We start from the raw sequence: 15,291 nt of genomic DNA on the forward strand, positions 1-15,291 counted from the left end.
TATTTAGTAGCCTGGAAGAGGGTCCGTTGGTTGGTCTGTTGGCTTGTTCAGTTGTTTTCATTCTTTTCCCTCAGATTTTGGAGTAAACTGTTAGGTGCAGCACACCCTAGTGACCAGCACAGTGCACAACTTCAACACTGGTACAGAATCCAAGCTGTAGCTCTGCACAGCTTAATTCAGTTGTACTGAAGCAGCAAATATGGTAAGATATTTCACATTGGATTTTATTTACATCAGATAGTAAATCAGATAATAACAGATAACACGTTGTTATTGTTTTCTTTCACTGTGGTGAAAACAGAGGAGAAGATTAGGAAGCCTTTGAAGACAATCAGAAAATAACAGGAGCATGAAAGATGTTTCACGAGTCGGACGCACAGTTGAGGTTGACTGTTAATAGGAGAACGAGGGCTCTGGATTCAAGTGCTGTCACGTTTTAAAATGAGTAGTGGAAAACACCTAAATCTTGCAGTTTGTGACTTCAAAAATTCTTGTGTTATAGTTCAGTGCAGTCTGAAATACTCAGCTTTTTCATAACTGTAGGCACAGCAGAGAAAGGCAGTTATTAATCCCACATCCATCCAGAATCACTCGCAGGATTAATCAGCGGGCCTGATTCCCAGAGATTTTGTGCACATTGGCTGAGCATCTGATTACAGCAGTGCTATAAATGGATAAGACTATCCATCATGTAGGCTTCCATACAGTACATGCTGTATTCTATCCCCGGATAATTAGTGTGCTTATTATTTCATAGATCAGGTTCCGACTGCTTGCAGAAGGGATTTCTGTGTTCAGGAATTATTGGTAACCTTTCTCACATTCAGAGAGCTTCTTGTTTTACTATCATGGTGAAATTTAGACATAAGAGCATATTCTTCTCAGAATCATCAGAGAATCCTTGCAGAATAACAGTATATTTTCCCTAAAAAGCAAGCAGAGAAATAAAAAATCAATGTATAATGCTACCACTTTCTGGTCAAGCAGCTAGTTAGTACAGTTCATGATATTTTTGTTAGGATGGAAAAACAAAGATTCCCATCAGAGACTGTTATCAGGAATATATCCAAATATATTGGCACAGAAAACATACTGCACAATATCCTTTTCTCAGCCCCAGCACCAGCCACCATAGGCTGTGATCTGGYTTATACTTCTCAGGGCTCTCTCCCAAACCAGGGAGGCCTGCGTTTCCCAGGCTCCCTCTTTCGGAACCAGCCTCTTGTTTAATGGCTCTGACTTGGGATTTCTGCTCCAGCTGACAAAATAGACACACAAAGAGGAATTAACTGAGCTGACAGACCAGCTCTGTTCTGCAGCAATGGGCAAGTGTGATGCCTTTTTTTTTTTCTTTTTGTTCTTGCTATGAGGCAATATAACCTCACTAGCCCCTATAGTTTACATCCAGCAGGGGCTGGGACATACCAGTGCATTTTTTTCCTGCTTTCTGYGGACTTTATGCTACCTTCTTCCCCCCATATATATATATATGTGCCACAGATAATTGCAAACACAGTCCCCCTGCATTTTATGGTTGCCCCAAGATTCCTCCAAGCTCCCTGCTGCACAGCTTCTGCTCAGTCTGGTAATAGTGTTTGTTGTATTAGTCAGTCCATTTGGTTGTTCTCAGCTATAATCTGGATATATATAACTGGATATTTGTTATTCCCATTCAGCCTCAATGGCACTTGCCAAACTGGTTTGCTTTAGTGACTTTATGATGGGAGTACATCAAACTCAATAAAACAAGCTCAATAAAAGCTAAAACAATCTTTTTACTGGTATTACTGGTAGTATAAAATATGTTATATGGTTGGACATGGTAGGATTAGGATGAAGTGTAGCAGAGAGAGCAGTGTGGGAGGAAAGCAAAAAATGTTAGAGTGAAGGTATTTGAGTGCTGACCTAAGAGCCTAGATTCTAACCGTAATTCTAGAGGTTTTGTCCCTAGCTCTGTGGCCCTTGTTAGTCCTAGACCTGGTGAAACCGGGTGATGTTGCCAGTCCTTGGGATAGCCCACTGCTTCCTTCCAAATCCAGACGCTGAAGCAAGCACAAGGTCCTTTTGGCCCAATCCTAAGTCATGTTCATAGGCCCACGAGTGCACCCACGGGGCCTGCAACTTCTTCCTCATCTCCTAGAGCTTTGGCTGCCTGTGCCCAGGGCCAGCTCTGCCGCAGCACAGCTCAGGATCTTGGATCAACCGTAACAAAAGGCTGTAAGGGGCATTGGCTGGACCTTCCCAGCTTTGCTCAGCAGCCACATTGATGCTCCAGCCCTTGCCCCTGCTCTTGCTCTTACTCAGGGTATGTTGAAGTTTTGCCTGTGCCTGGCCTTGTCCTTTCCCTACCCTGGTCTGATTTGGCCTTGGGCCTGTCTCATGATTACAGAGTTGCCTGCGACTGAGGCTGATCCTGGTCACTGTCACCAGCCCTGCCCTGCTCTTATGGCTGGCACAGTGGGATGGTGTCCTGCTGGGCCAGTAGGGCCCTGAAGCCTGGCTGTCACCCTCCCTTGCGGAGTAGCTCGCTCAGGCTGTTCCCTGCCAAGTAGGATCCTGCTTGCTGCAATGKTAGCCAAGGCTCCAGCGCTAACACAGCCGTGCTTCTCAGAGTAGACACTAAAGAAGCCACATCAGTCCTCATGTTAGCTCAGCTTTCCTTCCAAATCTAGGATTTTGCTTCTCTACATCCAGCAGTATGATCCATTGAGCAACATAATCCTATATATAACTCTTTTCTACCTACCTATTTTATCTCCATGCCTTTGTATAGACAGGAGACTCTCGTGAGCATCAGAACAAAAATTAGCATGGTGGCCCCTACTGAACTGAAATGTAACCCTACTGTTATGACACCTTCCTCTTCTAAGGAAGAGGAAGATGCTCGTGTCATGCCATGGATRAGCACTGGGGATTAGAAGGGCTCTTAGGACTAATGCAAAGACAAGAAAGCTTGAAAGAGTTTCCAATTTGCAGTAAAGGCTCTGGCTAGGCTTAGTGCTTGGGCTGGTGGAGTCCCATAAAGAAGTGTCAGGCAAGCACAGAGCTCATGAACTTTAAATTAAGGGTTAGGAAGGATACACTGGACATTTTATGCCACCAGGAGCTTCTTAGCAACCCCTAAGGGTTAGGGAGTTTAAACGAACCTTAAATTAAGGGTTAGGAAGGGCACACTGCACATTTTATGCCACCAGGAGCTCCTTAGCAACATTTGTGGGAATGAATAGGCATGTCTGGTTAGTGATGCTAAGGCTAATGTCAGGATTTGGGGAAGATTCAGACTGATTAGGCAGAGTTTGGACCAGACTGGACTAACTTGAAGACTGCTGCTGCTCCTGGTTCAACACTCAGACAGCAGTTTTACTTTCAAAAGTTGCTATCCCTCTTCAAATCTTTGGAAAAAGTTTATGGGAGGAGCAATGCGAGTGTGAGGAGAACTTAAGAGAATGAATTGAATAGAAAGAAAGAATATAGGTGGATTTACCCCACTGGCTAAAGTAAACACAGTAGTTTACCAAACAAACAGAATAATTAGTGTGACATTAACTAATAATTATATTCTTTTCTATTGCAAAGTAAAGTTTATGGAAAGTTATGCATAGGGGAATAACCTGAGCAAATCTACCCTTTCAGAACCACCACAATTCTTGAGTCATTATTTTAAGCATAATCTTACATTTCCTTTTGCTTTTTTCTACAGTTTGGATGAACATCTCTTTCCAAAAAATATACATATGTAAGTACATTATTTTACTACTGTTATCTCTTTATATAAAATGTTGGAAAGTACCTTTGGAAACATCGTTCTTGCACCTTTAATATCAAATGTTGTTGCAAATGTTTCTGTAAAAAAGGGATCATCATCACAGAAATGGTTACTTAATCACAAAGCCATCAGTCAAACTTCCTGAATAACTTCAAAGCAATGTGCCATATCTCTCAGTAACAACCCCAATACTCTTCCAAATTATAAAACCTTTAGCTGTTTCTTCTCCCAGAGCTACCTCTATTTGTCTAAATACATGTCAGGAAGTAAAAATTAAGCACAATGCTACTGTAACATCTCCTACAGACCCATTCAAGTAATACCTCCAATAACCTGACTTGTCATAGGAACTTGCAAGAATTTCCAGTTTACAGTAAAGGTTAAGTTTAGTGCTTGGTCTGGCAGAGTCCCATGAGGAAGTGTCAGGCAAGCACAGATAAGCACCTTATCTAAAGAAAAAGAGAAAACATGGACTTCATACTGTGACCTCTGCCTTGGTCTTTTTAACTTGTAGTCCAATATCATTAATTCTGTTTCTGAACTTGTGTCACATTAATATTACTTAGGCCCCATGACAGGACTGACTCTTCTCCAGTAAAAGAAAGCATTATATATCTGCGTAGAGAAGATCTTTAAACATCATCTAGCTACTTACTTAAATGATTAGGAATGGAGTTCTGGAGATTAGTAATGGCCCTGGCTCCTGTCAGGTTTGTGTGTGCAGCCCAGTCAAATATAAAAAAAACAAAGTATCCATGACATTTTAGAGATATTAACAATAAAATTGGCTAATAAGGTAAACAGTATTATTAATCATATCACACAGGGGTAGAAACCACACAACAAAGACATTAAAAGCACAGAATTTGGAGATTCTGTGTTTTAACAAAGTTCTGATGTTGGAGAACTGCTTGCTCTGAATTGTGTTACCTAAGCGAGGAGCACAGGGTTCACCTAACGGGTCTATGTGGCTTGACTAAAGCTAGAGGCAATCTGAGTTTCAGCTGGCAAGTCCCCTTGTTTCCAAAGCCTCCCTTAGCCGGATGAACCATGAGGTCTCTCAGTAGGTTAAGCTGCTGCTTTTCAGAACCAGACATAACAACCCTGGTCTGCAGCTAAGATGGACCACTTGCAGAGGGGCCTGTAGTTGCCCTACAACTGTAGTGGCTGAAGGGCTCTAGCTTTGATGGAGCTTTTCTAGGTACTACTGTCAAGCTATATAAATTGGTGAAGAAATTGGAGAGAAAATCTATCACTATGGATTAATGAAATAGGCACTTAAGCAATCTGCCTAGTGGTAAGTATTTTAAAACTTTTTTATGGCAGTCTTCAAGGAAAGATATAATAATACTGAATATTATGTACACTGACCTCCTTTCAATGCTCCACAAGCAGCATATTCATCATCAGCTCCGCTGCAAAGAACTTCTTTCCAGTCTAATGCTCTGGCACCATCAAACCAGACTTTAAAGACAACCTTCAAAAAGTTGATGTCACTTCCTAGTTAAAACGTTGCACAAAAGAAAAAGGTAACAGGTAATGAGGAAAAACATATACAAACACAAACATGCTACTTAGATAAAAATATATATTAAAAAAAAATACCCCCTGCAATACTAACAGAAGTAACTCTGTGTTATTTCCAGAACTACAAAACCTGTTTTTAAACAAAAAACATCAAAAACATATGAATGAAAAAAAAAACAATTTTTTGTTTTAATTTCTTCAATAAAAATAGCAGTTTTTACTCAGCACCACAGATAATATAAATAAATGCTCCAAGGAAACACCACTCTTGCAGTTTTAAAGATGTATTACAAACCATTTGGCACCTGATAACCATCACAAAGGCATCGCTGTWGGGCGACAAACTTACTCCAGCACCAAATTTTTCACTCAGAAGATGAAGATTACGATACTGCAGATTTAAAGGTAAGTTTAAAGTTGGATTTCCCTACATAACCCATTACTACACTTTCAGCCTATGGAATATGCATATCCTTAGCAGAAGTCCTGCCTCACCTAGATGGTCAAATGGTATTATCTCTCCTCAAAAAGATCCARATGAGAAGAGCTTGTTTTCCATAAAAGCTCACCTGCTTCTTCTGGACAAATGCAAATGCACGCATACCTGAGCTGCCTCCAGTTTCAAAGCACAGTGCAGTCAGTGTGCACAGCTCTGGTAACTGCTCAAGACAAACTCACATGCACTGATTTCCACAAATGTCTTAGAAATCACATTTTTCTTTGTCCATCACATTAACAATTCCTTATGCAGTCACTGAAACTGCTTTCTTAAATTGTTTAATACTTTGAATGAAGTGTTAGGTTTTTGCTTGTATCATATTTTTATTTTTACATTTATAGAATATAATTCTCTAAATGAGAGAGACTTACGTGGAATCCAGGTAAGAACAACATTCCAGATGGGTTTATTCACCATGGTGCAAGGTGTTATATTAAATATGAAGGTCTGAAGTATAGAATCTACAGGACAAAAAAGCATTTAATATATTTAGTGTGAATAGACTTCTGCAGTAAAATAATAAAAGCTTATTTGCTTATTTTATATAAACACRTATTTTAAGTACTTATTTAATATAAGGTACATAATGTATAGTTATATAATACAAAATATAGCAAGCAGTACATTCTATTTCTAATTTCTCATATGCTTAGAATTCAAAACTAAAATCATACTAAGCTGAGATTAAGTTGTAAGAAAAGTCAATTGTTAGGTTGATATTTTGCACACAAACAAGTGGAGGCCACAGTACCTTTGTTTCTACTTGAACACACATGCTTTTTATTAGCCCTATATCAGCATGGTCCTCTGATGAAAATATATCTTCTTATAGTAATCATGGAAATTGTAGAAGCCTGATAACAATAAGTAAACATGATTTTAATGGACCTGCTTATTTTCCAGAATAAATGTTTGTAAGTAAATGTGACTATGTGTCCTTTATGACTGAGTCCCTTAACACTGTATATCAAACACAAAGCAGATCTTAGCACTAGATGCTCCATATCTAATCGAATCCAGAGCACCTTATCTGGTATTTTATTTAAAAAACATCATTTATTGCCAGGCTTCAGAAGGAATTCCATTCAGTACTTTCATCTTAATTCTAGAAACTGCTTCTTCTGCTTTTCCAAGCCTGTTCCTATTAAACATCATGGGCTTGCAGATAGCGTAGGAGGTGGATGTACCTGCAGGCCAAGCTGCTCCCCACCTCAGGGAGCAAAAACAGTGTTATGGTAACTTGAAAAGAAAAGTGCTGCCTTGTATTTTGGGGATTAAAACAAGGCACGTGCAAAGGGAAACTGATTAACCAACAGTAATCAGCAACAATTTTCTTATGACAGAAAAAAAAATGGGGGAAAATATGACAGAGAATGGGCAGATGTAACTCACTCTGGTCTTGAAGGCTTTATTTGCAAGCTTAGGGATAGCAATATTTTACACTTTGTTACATTTAAAGAGTGGGCATTAATGCAAGGCAAAGTACATCAAACGAACACTCCTTCTTGTGCCTTAACTTACATAGCGTTTTACAAGCGATATACACTGGTAATGCCTACACATTTTTAAAAGATATGGTCCTTTGCTTGTGAGATATCTCCTCAAAAGCCCCTCTTCTTGCTGCTGAGTTCACATGGGCACCCCTGATCAGAGCTCTGCTTGAGAGGTCTCCCAACATCAGGGCTTAGCTATTGCAAAATCCATGAAAAAAGGAAAATATCAGGAATCTAGGGAAAAAATCTAGGAAACTAARTATATCCAACAACCTATAACACAGACACAGCAGGTGCAGAGGTGACACACAGTGTGGCCCCAGAGCACAACAGGTACCCCAACCCTACAGAAGGGTCTTTCATTACATTAGGCCTTTCTTTTTCCTATACGCCTAAAGCTATTAATTCAAACATTCTGGTAAATCCAGGTGCATCATTTAGGCAGTATGGTATTCACAGGCCAAGTTTAAATCTCTTACATTTTAATTTCTACCTAAACAAAGTCATGGTTGCTTTACTTAGTAGTAAACCTCTCTTTTTTTCATAGCTGATGCAACCAGCCTTGTGTACTACTTATGCTGATGCAGTGTAATTCCTAAAATATGGGAATAATAACAGAAATAAATACACTCTAATTACCATTTTTTTCTGTATTCATTAGAGAAGCAAGTGAGAAAGATCACATTTCCTTAGGCTACAGAAGCTATTGTGCAAACACCATTTAAGGAAAGAATAAGCCATCTTTTACTTACCACAAAAGGTATACGAAATTTCTAGATCTGATGACTTACAGACCAATTCACTGTTTCCAGCGATGAACAAAATGAAAAGAAAAACTTGAAACATATTTACTTTTCTTGGTTTTATACTATTTGTTGGAACGTTTCGTTTCGCCAAAAGAGGAACAAAAAAATAAGCAGACTCATCCCCAGTCACATGGCTTCAAAGAATATTCATCTGTTTTGTCAAATTCTCTTCAATCTTAATTAATCCAACYGTAGCACTACCACCTTTATCATTGTTAATTTGTGAAGAAAAAGAATTTCTGCCTTTGATGTTACATTTTGTTCAGACATTGTAGCTCCAGTCACGGGTGAAAAATGAAAGAGAAAACTGCGTAAAATAGGGAAATGGGAGAAACTAAAAATAAGATCACCAGAAACACATAAAAGGCAAGTTTCCTTGACTCATCAGACATAACATTTGTTAAGGCATAATTTCAAAGGCTCACAAAGTTCCCCGTGCAAAATAAAGAAGAGAAAATCTACATTCAAATGATGAAAACAAGTGCAATCTCTTAACTCATATTGTAGCCAATACTTTTCACAAGTTCTCAGAATCAAYGTCATATCAAGCCCACCCCACTTTAAGGACGTTCTGGTACTGCGGAGGAGTCTAATCAGATGACATATTTCCAAATGTAAGCATGGATGAGAATTTATGCAGCCATCTGATATGTTATTGACTCGAGCCACTCATGTTCTCTACTGTCAGGTACAGCCTTCGAAGCCAGCACAGGGATATTCTTTTGTGAAAAACAGTTTATAAATACAGAAGATGACTGCTGATGAGTCTCATCTCCCCCTTCTTCACTTCTCTTTGGCCTGTTCTCATGCTTTGCCCGGGAATGGCTGGGGAAAAACCTTGCCCTGCGCAATTAGGGAAAGAGCAGCAAACCCAAGCTCTGACTTGCATACAACCGGATAACTTGGCAGCCCAGTACACAGGCATGTGCCAGAAGGGTAGGAACAGGATGCAGTTAATAACAAAAGCTGTCAAAATGTGACTGAGAGGTTTTCATAGGAAAGCATAATCTCCCTATCATAAATAAAGATAGATTAAAAGTCTGATTTTAATGTAGATTAGGATTATGGTGAAAAACAGCAGCTTTTGCTCCTCGGGTCTGAAACAATAAAACAAAAACTATTTCAAGCACTTTTGGAATTAGACTCCTTTGTTTTTGACTGTCAGTGCAATACACAAACACACACAGAGAAATCTATTTTCTATTTTTCTGCTAGATCAGCTCTGTGGACTAAACTGGGTCAGTTCTTACTCCATTAAATCAGCAATACTGCTAGTCCCAGCCATGGMAACAGATAAAAAAAAGTTCAGTACTTCATCTAAGAAAGTGTAATCCCTATCCAATTGAGAGAAAATAAAACTATAGTTTTTAATATAATAGAAATATGGAAACTTGTATTAATTTAATTATTTTTCATGTGTTAACTTCCTGATTTATACATGTCCACACGCTCTTTATTGATCAAAAATTGTATTTGTTAAAAGTGAAAAAGCAACAATATATGCAAGACATAGGTATTCAATTTTGTGCTATGCCAGAAATCCAATAAAAAGTACAAGCTACAAATACCACATTCTATTTTTTCAATTAGACATAATATCTAAAAGCACTTCTAGTATTTATTCATATAACCTGCGCCTATGCTAAGGAAATATTTTACACATACTAAAGAAGTAGTAGCAAAAAATTAAGAATTGGATTTCAGAAGCCCAAACTTATTTAATCCAAAAGATAACGCAAGAAATAGAAATACTCAGCAAACAGAAATAAGTGTTTCTACAGATAAGAATTCTACCATCTAATCAAGTACCACCTAATATTTGGCTTTTAAGTCTGACTTCAAAAATTACATAGTTTTCCTGATAGAACTYCAGGTTCTGTACATCACACATAGACTTTAGCTCTTGTTCAGTGAGACACAGTAAAACACACAAAATAAACATGTCATGTTTCAGAGCTGTGTTTGAAAAGGGAAAAATTTGAGTTAAAGTATTATTTATTTAATATTTAATTTTAAAGACTTATTATTTATTATTACATAGTGAAAGATATAATGAAACTAAAATAAAGCAGAAGACTTTGATAGTGAGCAGAGGGAAGAATGCAATAGCCACTAAAGAGTAGCTGCCTTCTACACTGAATCACACAGAACGGTTGAGGTTGGAAGGGACCTCTGGAGATCATCCAGTCCAACCTCCCTGCTCCAGCAGGGACACCCAGAGCATGGGGCACAGGGTGGCATCCAGGTGGGTTTGGAAGATCTCCAAAGAAGGAGACTTCACAACCTCCCTAGGCAGCCTGTTCCAGGTCTCTGTCATCCTCACAGGGAAGAAGTTCTTCCTCATGTGGAGATGGAACTTCCTGTGTTTTAATTTATACCCTTTGTCCTGTCACTGGCCACTATGGAGAAGTGGTACAGTCACCATGCCAAAAAAGACTTTGTGTGGCTGTTYTTGTGGCCACAGATTTGAGAGCCACTGAGCTGCAGCGAGACTGATGGGCAAGAAGGCAGGAGCAGGGGCTGCGCTGAGACACCTGCCAGCCCCATAGACTAAGGGCAAGTCAGTGGTGGGTTGTGAGTAGGTGTGAGAGCTTGCAGGCCTGCAKGGCCAAGCTCAGCCCTCTGGAAGCATCTCCGATGCCAGACTTGTCCTGGCTCTGCTGCCATCAGCGTCCGAGAAACTCAGGGGCAGAATGGGAAAAAAAAAGGCACTGCAGATTTATGAGATTTAATAGGAAAGCTCTTCTAGCTTTCAGGAAGATAAGCTCTCAGCTGAAACCTGTCACTTGCTGGAGCTGGATCTAGAAGAGGTGTTTTTTTTTCTGGTACTTGCTTCAATAAAGGGTATAGATGAGGAGTGAGTCCCCCCTGGTGGCTTGTACAGACTCTGGTCTCTGATATTCCTTATTGGAGTTTTACTGTGTAAGTCTAGACTATTTGATCTTAAACCAAAATAACCCCAGCAACTGTGCATCTTTTCAACTAATTCAGGTTTAGTTGCATGTGGCTTCTTATCAAAGGCATCCATACAGATGTACTCCTGCAATGCTTGTTAACAAATCCCTTAACTTGTGCCCTGTAGGGGTCTGCTTTGGCCCTTATGGGACAGTAAAGCACTGAAAGGAAGGGCATAAAAATATTTACATTTTATTTTCATTAAATACTCTTTACAGTAATCTTTTTCTTATATATTCTGGGAGGAAAGTGAAAAGGAAAGAAAAGTGAAACGGAGAGAAAAGTGAAAAGGAAAGAAATAAAATTGGGGAAAGCCACATAATAGTGCTATTCTACTAGAGTTTTGTGCAAATTTATTCACTTGCTTTGAAATCCTTTGTAACCGCACTTCATAGGGACTCATTCTCATATCAGGTTTTAGCCATACCGAAAATAAATGAAAGCCCATAAAATTCAGAGCTTCATGCCTATGGCTTTTCATTTCCTTTACATTTGAGATGTTAGGAGAAGTTTAACACTAAGATGATTCCTTACTGATTTATGTTTAAAAATCTTATCCCAAGATATGATTTTTGTTTAATTTTCTTTTACAATAAATCAAAAATGTGCTGTGTTTATATGTGACTACTTTTCAAACACTGCTTTGTATTTAGTTTGTAAGCTGCAGATGAGTACTTTGACCTGAAGACTAGTTTAGTTATAAGTCATTGAAATCTCCCTCAGGAAATATTTATATACATTATCATAATACWGCATCACAGGAAATGTATATTAACAGTATTCCAGTATAGCAAAGTACTCCATTTCAAAGTGCTAATCAGAGAGAATTATAAATCTTGAGACAGGTATGTAGATGCACTTCTAAGAGAAACCAATATGTCCTAGTTCTTGGGMTGTAACAGCATAGTTCTCAAAATCATGTTAACTGAACACTCTTTTAAAATGTTTTTCGGTGTATCCAATAGGGGAAAAAAAAAGAGGAAATAATAATTTAATTTTCTTTGCAGGGTCATCTGTGTCTGTTTTCAAAGCAGATCTTTACACAAGTRAAAGCAGACACGATTATTGCTTTTGATCCGGGATTTTGGATTGCTTTTGCTGATGCTGCAATATAAAGGGAATATATATATGACATTTGTTCACATGACAAAACATTTCTATCAGTTAAAATAGAGAACAGAAAATAATAGCTATTCCACAGGTAAATTTCCCATCTTGGATCCTCTCAATCCCATATTTGACCATGTTTATTTGGTGCATATTTTATGCAAAGCATAAGTTTGAGCAAAAAGTCATGACAAGGGAGACTAGAGAAAGAAAGAGGATTCACTTTTCATGCATATGGCTGATGAAGTATTTTGGCTTTCTGTTTTGAGCTGAACACTGTTAAAATGAAGTGAAACACAGACTAGGTGCTATCCTGTGGAAACAACCGTCTTGAAATAACCCTCTGCCTGATACCAGCAGGCACATAGTTTATCCTTTTCAAACCAAGTTTAGGATTAAAGCTTATAGCTATGCTTTAATTAGTACATTAAACCATTAAACTTGACAGGAAGAGAAGAAATCATGGGGTAGAGAGACAATAAAGGGTTATGTCCCATCTGATGCAGATATCCAGAACATACCACAGCAGCACACTCTGCCATTCGTATTCCAGGAATGGAGCTGGCTCGACGCATTTTTTGTCTCGGTGCTCTTGCTCTCTCCTTTTCCGTGCATAAAATAGTGTCTCTTCGTATCTCAAGTCTGCACAGCTGTCAGATAATCTTATTGTTATCAGTGGATCCAGCTCTCAGCTAGCAAATTGGTTCCCCTTCTTGGCAGGATGGAACGTGCTGCGCTGCACATGGGCTCATGAAGAACTTCATGGCACAAGCACACAGCTCCAGGGCAACCGAAGTGCAGCAGCTTTCCAAGCTGCCCCCAATTAAATTATGTAAATTGAGCGATTATAACTGTTCACTCGGATTCTCCAAGTTTTTATAGCACAAACAGAATTTCATGACGTTTCCTGGCCTTGATTATACTCTCTGCAGTGTGGAAGACTTATACACCTTTTCTTAATCTCTGCCAGTGCAGCGATTCTGGTTTGTAGTAAAATAAGCATAAGTGAAAAAAGCTKCTTTTTAATTCTGGAGACATTGACTGAGAGCCTAAAGTACCTCACAGCTTCAAARATATCTCTTTAAAGTATGAGGGGGGAATTTTCTCATTAGAAATTCTTAAAATTGCAATAATAATCTGAGGACTGGGGAATAATTTAATTGAAAGAATAACATTTTAATATGACAAGAGACATTGTTACAAATACATAAGGATGAGTGAATAATGCTGTGGACAAAGCTAAAAACTTGAGAAAAAGGGAAAGGAGCATCGGCAAGAAAACAACATGTAAACAGGGAGCGAAAAGAAGACCCTCTAAGCACACATCCTGTCTCCCTTCCTAGGAAAAACAGCAGCCATCTCTGACCTTCTGTGGAACCTCTGAAGGCTGCAAGGGAATAGGAGACGAGTCCAGGAAGGAGCTTTGAGTCATTTCATATGTCCCTGCTCTTCATGCCAGATTGAGGGGAACAGGCACCTGCGTGAGTAAGATGTGAGACCCAGCTGCTGGTGACAAGTGATCGGCTGGTACCAGGACGGCTGCAGGAGCTGGCAGGTTTCACAGTAGCTCTTGTCTTGCAAATAAGACAGCTCGTGGGTCACACATTTTACAAGACCGGGCCTCTGAATCACTATTTCCTTCTGAATCTCCACCCAAATGTATGAGAGCATCGTCTAGATCTTATAAATCACCTCTTTCTTCTATACCACACCAGAAATGGCAAGAACTACCACAAGAGTCAACTTGTGACAGCACTGTGTTAAGAGCTGTGTTACACCAATGTATAAAACTAAAGAAGAAAAATAAATAAGAAGAAACAAATAGCTTAAATAGCTTACAATACTAAGAGAATTGTGATGGAYATGGGGCTGACATTAAAAATCAGCACTTAACCAGGCCTCGGGAGCTGCTTAGCAGCACGCTTGACTTCCCGAAACCCTCCCTGCAGGATTTGTTAGCAGCCGGAGGGTGGATTTCCTCCAAAAACGTTTCACAGGGGCCGCCTAGAAGGCGGGAAGCATTGGCCTCGCATGCAGAAATGCGGAATTCTGGGAAGATTCTGGAATTCTGTGAAAGTACTGAGTGCCCAAATCCTGGGATCCACAGAGGGCCCGGGCTGCTCTCGTGGAAGGAGCCACAAAGAGCTACCACRAACAGGCTGAAGAAAGAGTACCTTGGTTCTACATATATATGTGTGTGTGTATATGTATGTATTTGATCAACTTAGCCTCTGAAATGGAAACATCTTATCACTATTACTGAAAACTGAGTTAGCAAAACCCTCAATTTTTTTTTTTTTTTTTCAGTAGAAGGAAAAGGTTGATGATTTTGTTATTGTTGTTATTGTCCCTGTGGGTTTGTATATATAATTTGTGGGCCCTTCTCTTTACCTTCTCTTGCCAACTCAGATTCCTGCTTTCCTTTTATTTGACATTTAAAGATGATTGTGCTAATTCCCACTTGTAAGCACAAAACGAAGGGTGTGAATGTAGCAGGAGTGGAAAGAATGAAAATAGGTACTTATGTGTGGAAAGAATAAAAATATTTAAGTAGGTGAAAGGTAATTTTCAATAAGCGTAAGTACTAAAAAATGGTGACCAGAATTGCACGTTGGCAGCTCATGTTTTCAGAATAACGTATGGAATATATTTTTGTGTTATTGGTGACTTAAGCAGTGTGTCACTTAACCTGACTGAAGGGAGGTTGAATTGGGCTACTACAGCTGTTCTAATATGAAAGCGACATATCAAAAATATCTGGATGAGCCGAATTGCTTTTAAATCACCCAGCAAACACACCCAGCATAGTTTCAGTAGTCAAAATAGTCAATAGAACAAAAGTATTTAAAAAAAATAGTATTTTATTATGCTCTATGGTGACATCCTCTCATAGAACATTAATAGTCTTAGAAGCCATTTAGATTTTCAACATGATTCTTTTTACTCAGTTTGCATTTACGAAACATTTGTTAAGACAGTTATAACTGTTTTTCCTTATTGCAACATCAACATCATTACTTCATTAGTAGCAAGCATCAGGGGTACTTATTACAAATTACACTGCCAACACTAAAGGAGTAACGTGAAGTTTGATCCTGTTCTTTTTCAATTCAGTATTTCTTTAAAGATCAAAATTTT

At 38.9% G+C, this 15,291-nt stretch overlaps 1 protein-coding gene across 1 annotated transcript; it reads right to left on the reverse strand.

The window, feature by feature from the left end:
• Positions 1–214: 214 nt before the first annotated feature.
• On the reverse strand, positions 215–8,395 carry LY96 (lymphocyte antigen 96). The gene is made up of 5 exons (XM_026037401.1): positions 8,038–8,395; positions 6,164–6,253; positions 5,138–5,266; positions 3,791–3,843; positions 215–925 (listed from the first exon to the last, which is right to left on the reverse strand). The coding sequence occupies exons 1-5, from the start codon at positions 8,129–8,131 to the stop codon at positions 824–826; spliced, it is 468 nt and encodes a 155-aa protein (XP_025893186.1). The 5' UTR covers positions 8,132–8,395; the 3' UTR covers positions 215–823.
• Between the last annotated feature and the right edge of the window lie 6,896 nt (positions 8,396–15,291).

Source organism: Nothoprocta perdicaria, unplaced genomic scaffold, assembly GCF_003342845.1.
Source record: "Nothoprocta perdicaria isolate Ctin4 unplaced genomic scaffold, notPer1 scaffold_198, whole genome shotgun sequence".
Classification (NCBI taxonomy): domain Eukaryota; kingdom Metazoa; phylum Chordata; class Aves; order Tinamiformes; family Tinamidae; genus Nothoprocta; species Nothoprocta perdicaria.

Excerpts from the sequence above, each read along its gene's own strand:
- LY96 (XM_026037401.1), bottom strand. The coding sequence starts at position 8,131 with ATGTTTCAAGTTTTTCTTTTCATTTTGTTCATCGCTGGAAACAGTGAA. Across the intron at positions 6,254-8,037 it reads AATTTCGTATACCTTTTGTG|ATTCTATACTTCAGACCTTC; the intron begins GTAAGTAAAAGA and ends TTTGTCCTGTAG. Across the intron at positions 926-3,790 it reads CAAGAACGATGTTTCCAAAG|GGAAAATATACTGTTATTCT; the intron begins GTACTTTCCAAC and ends CTTGCTTTTTAG.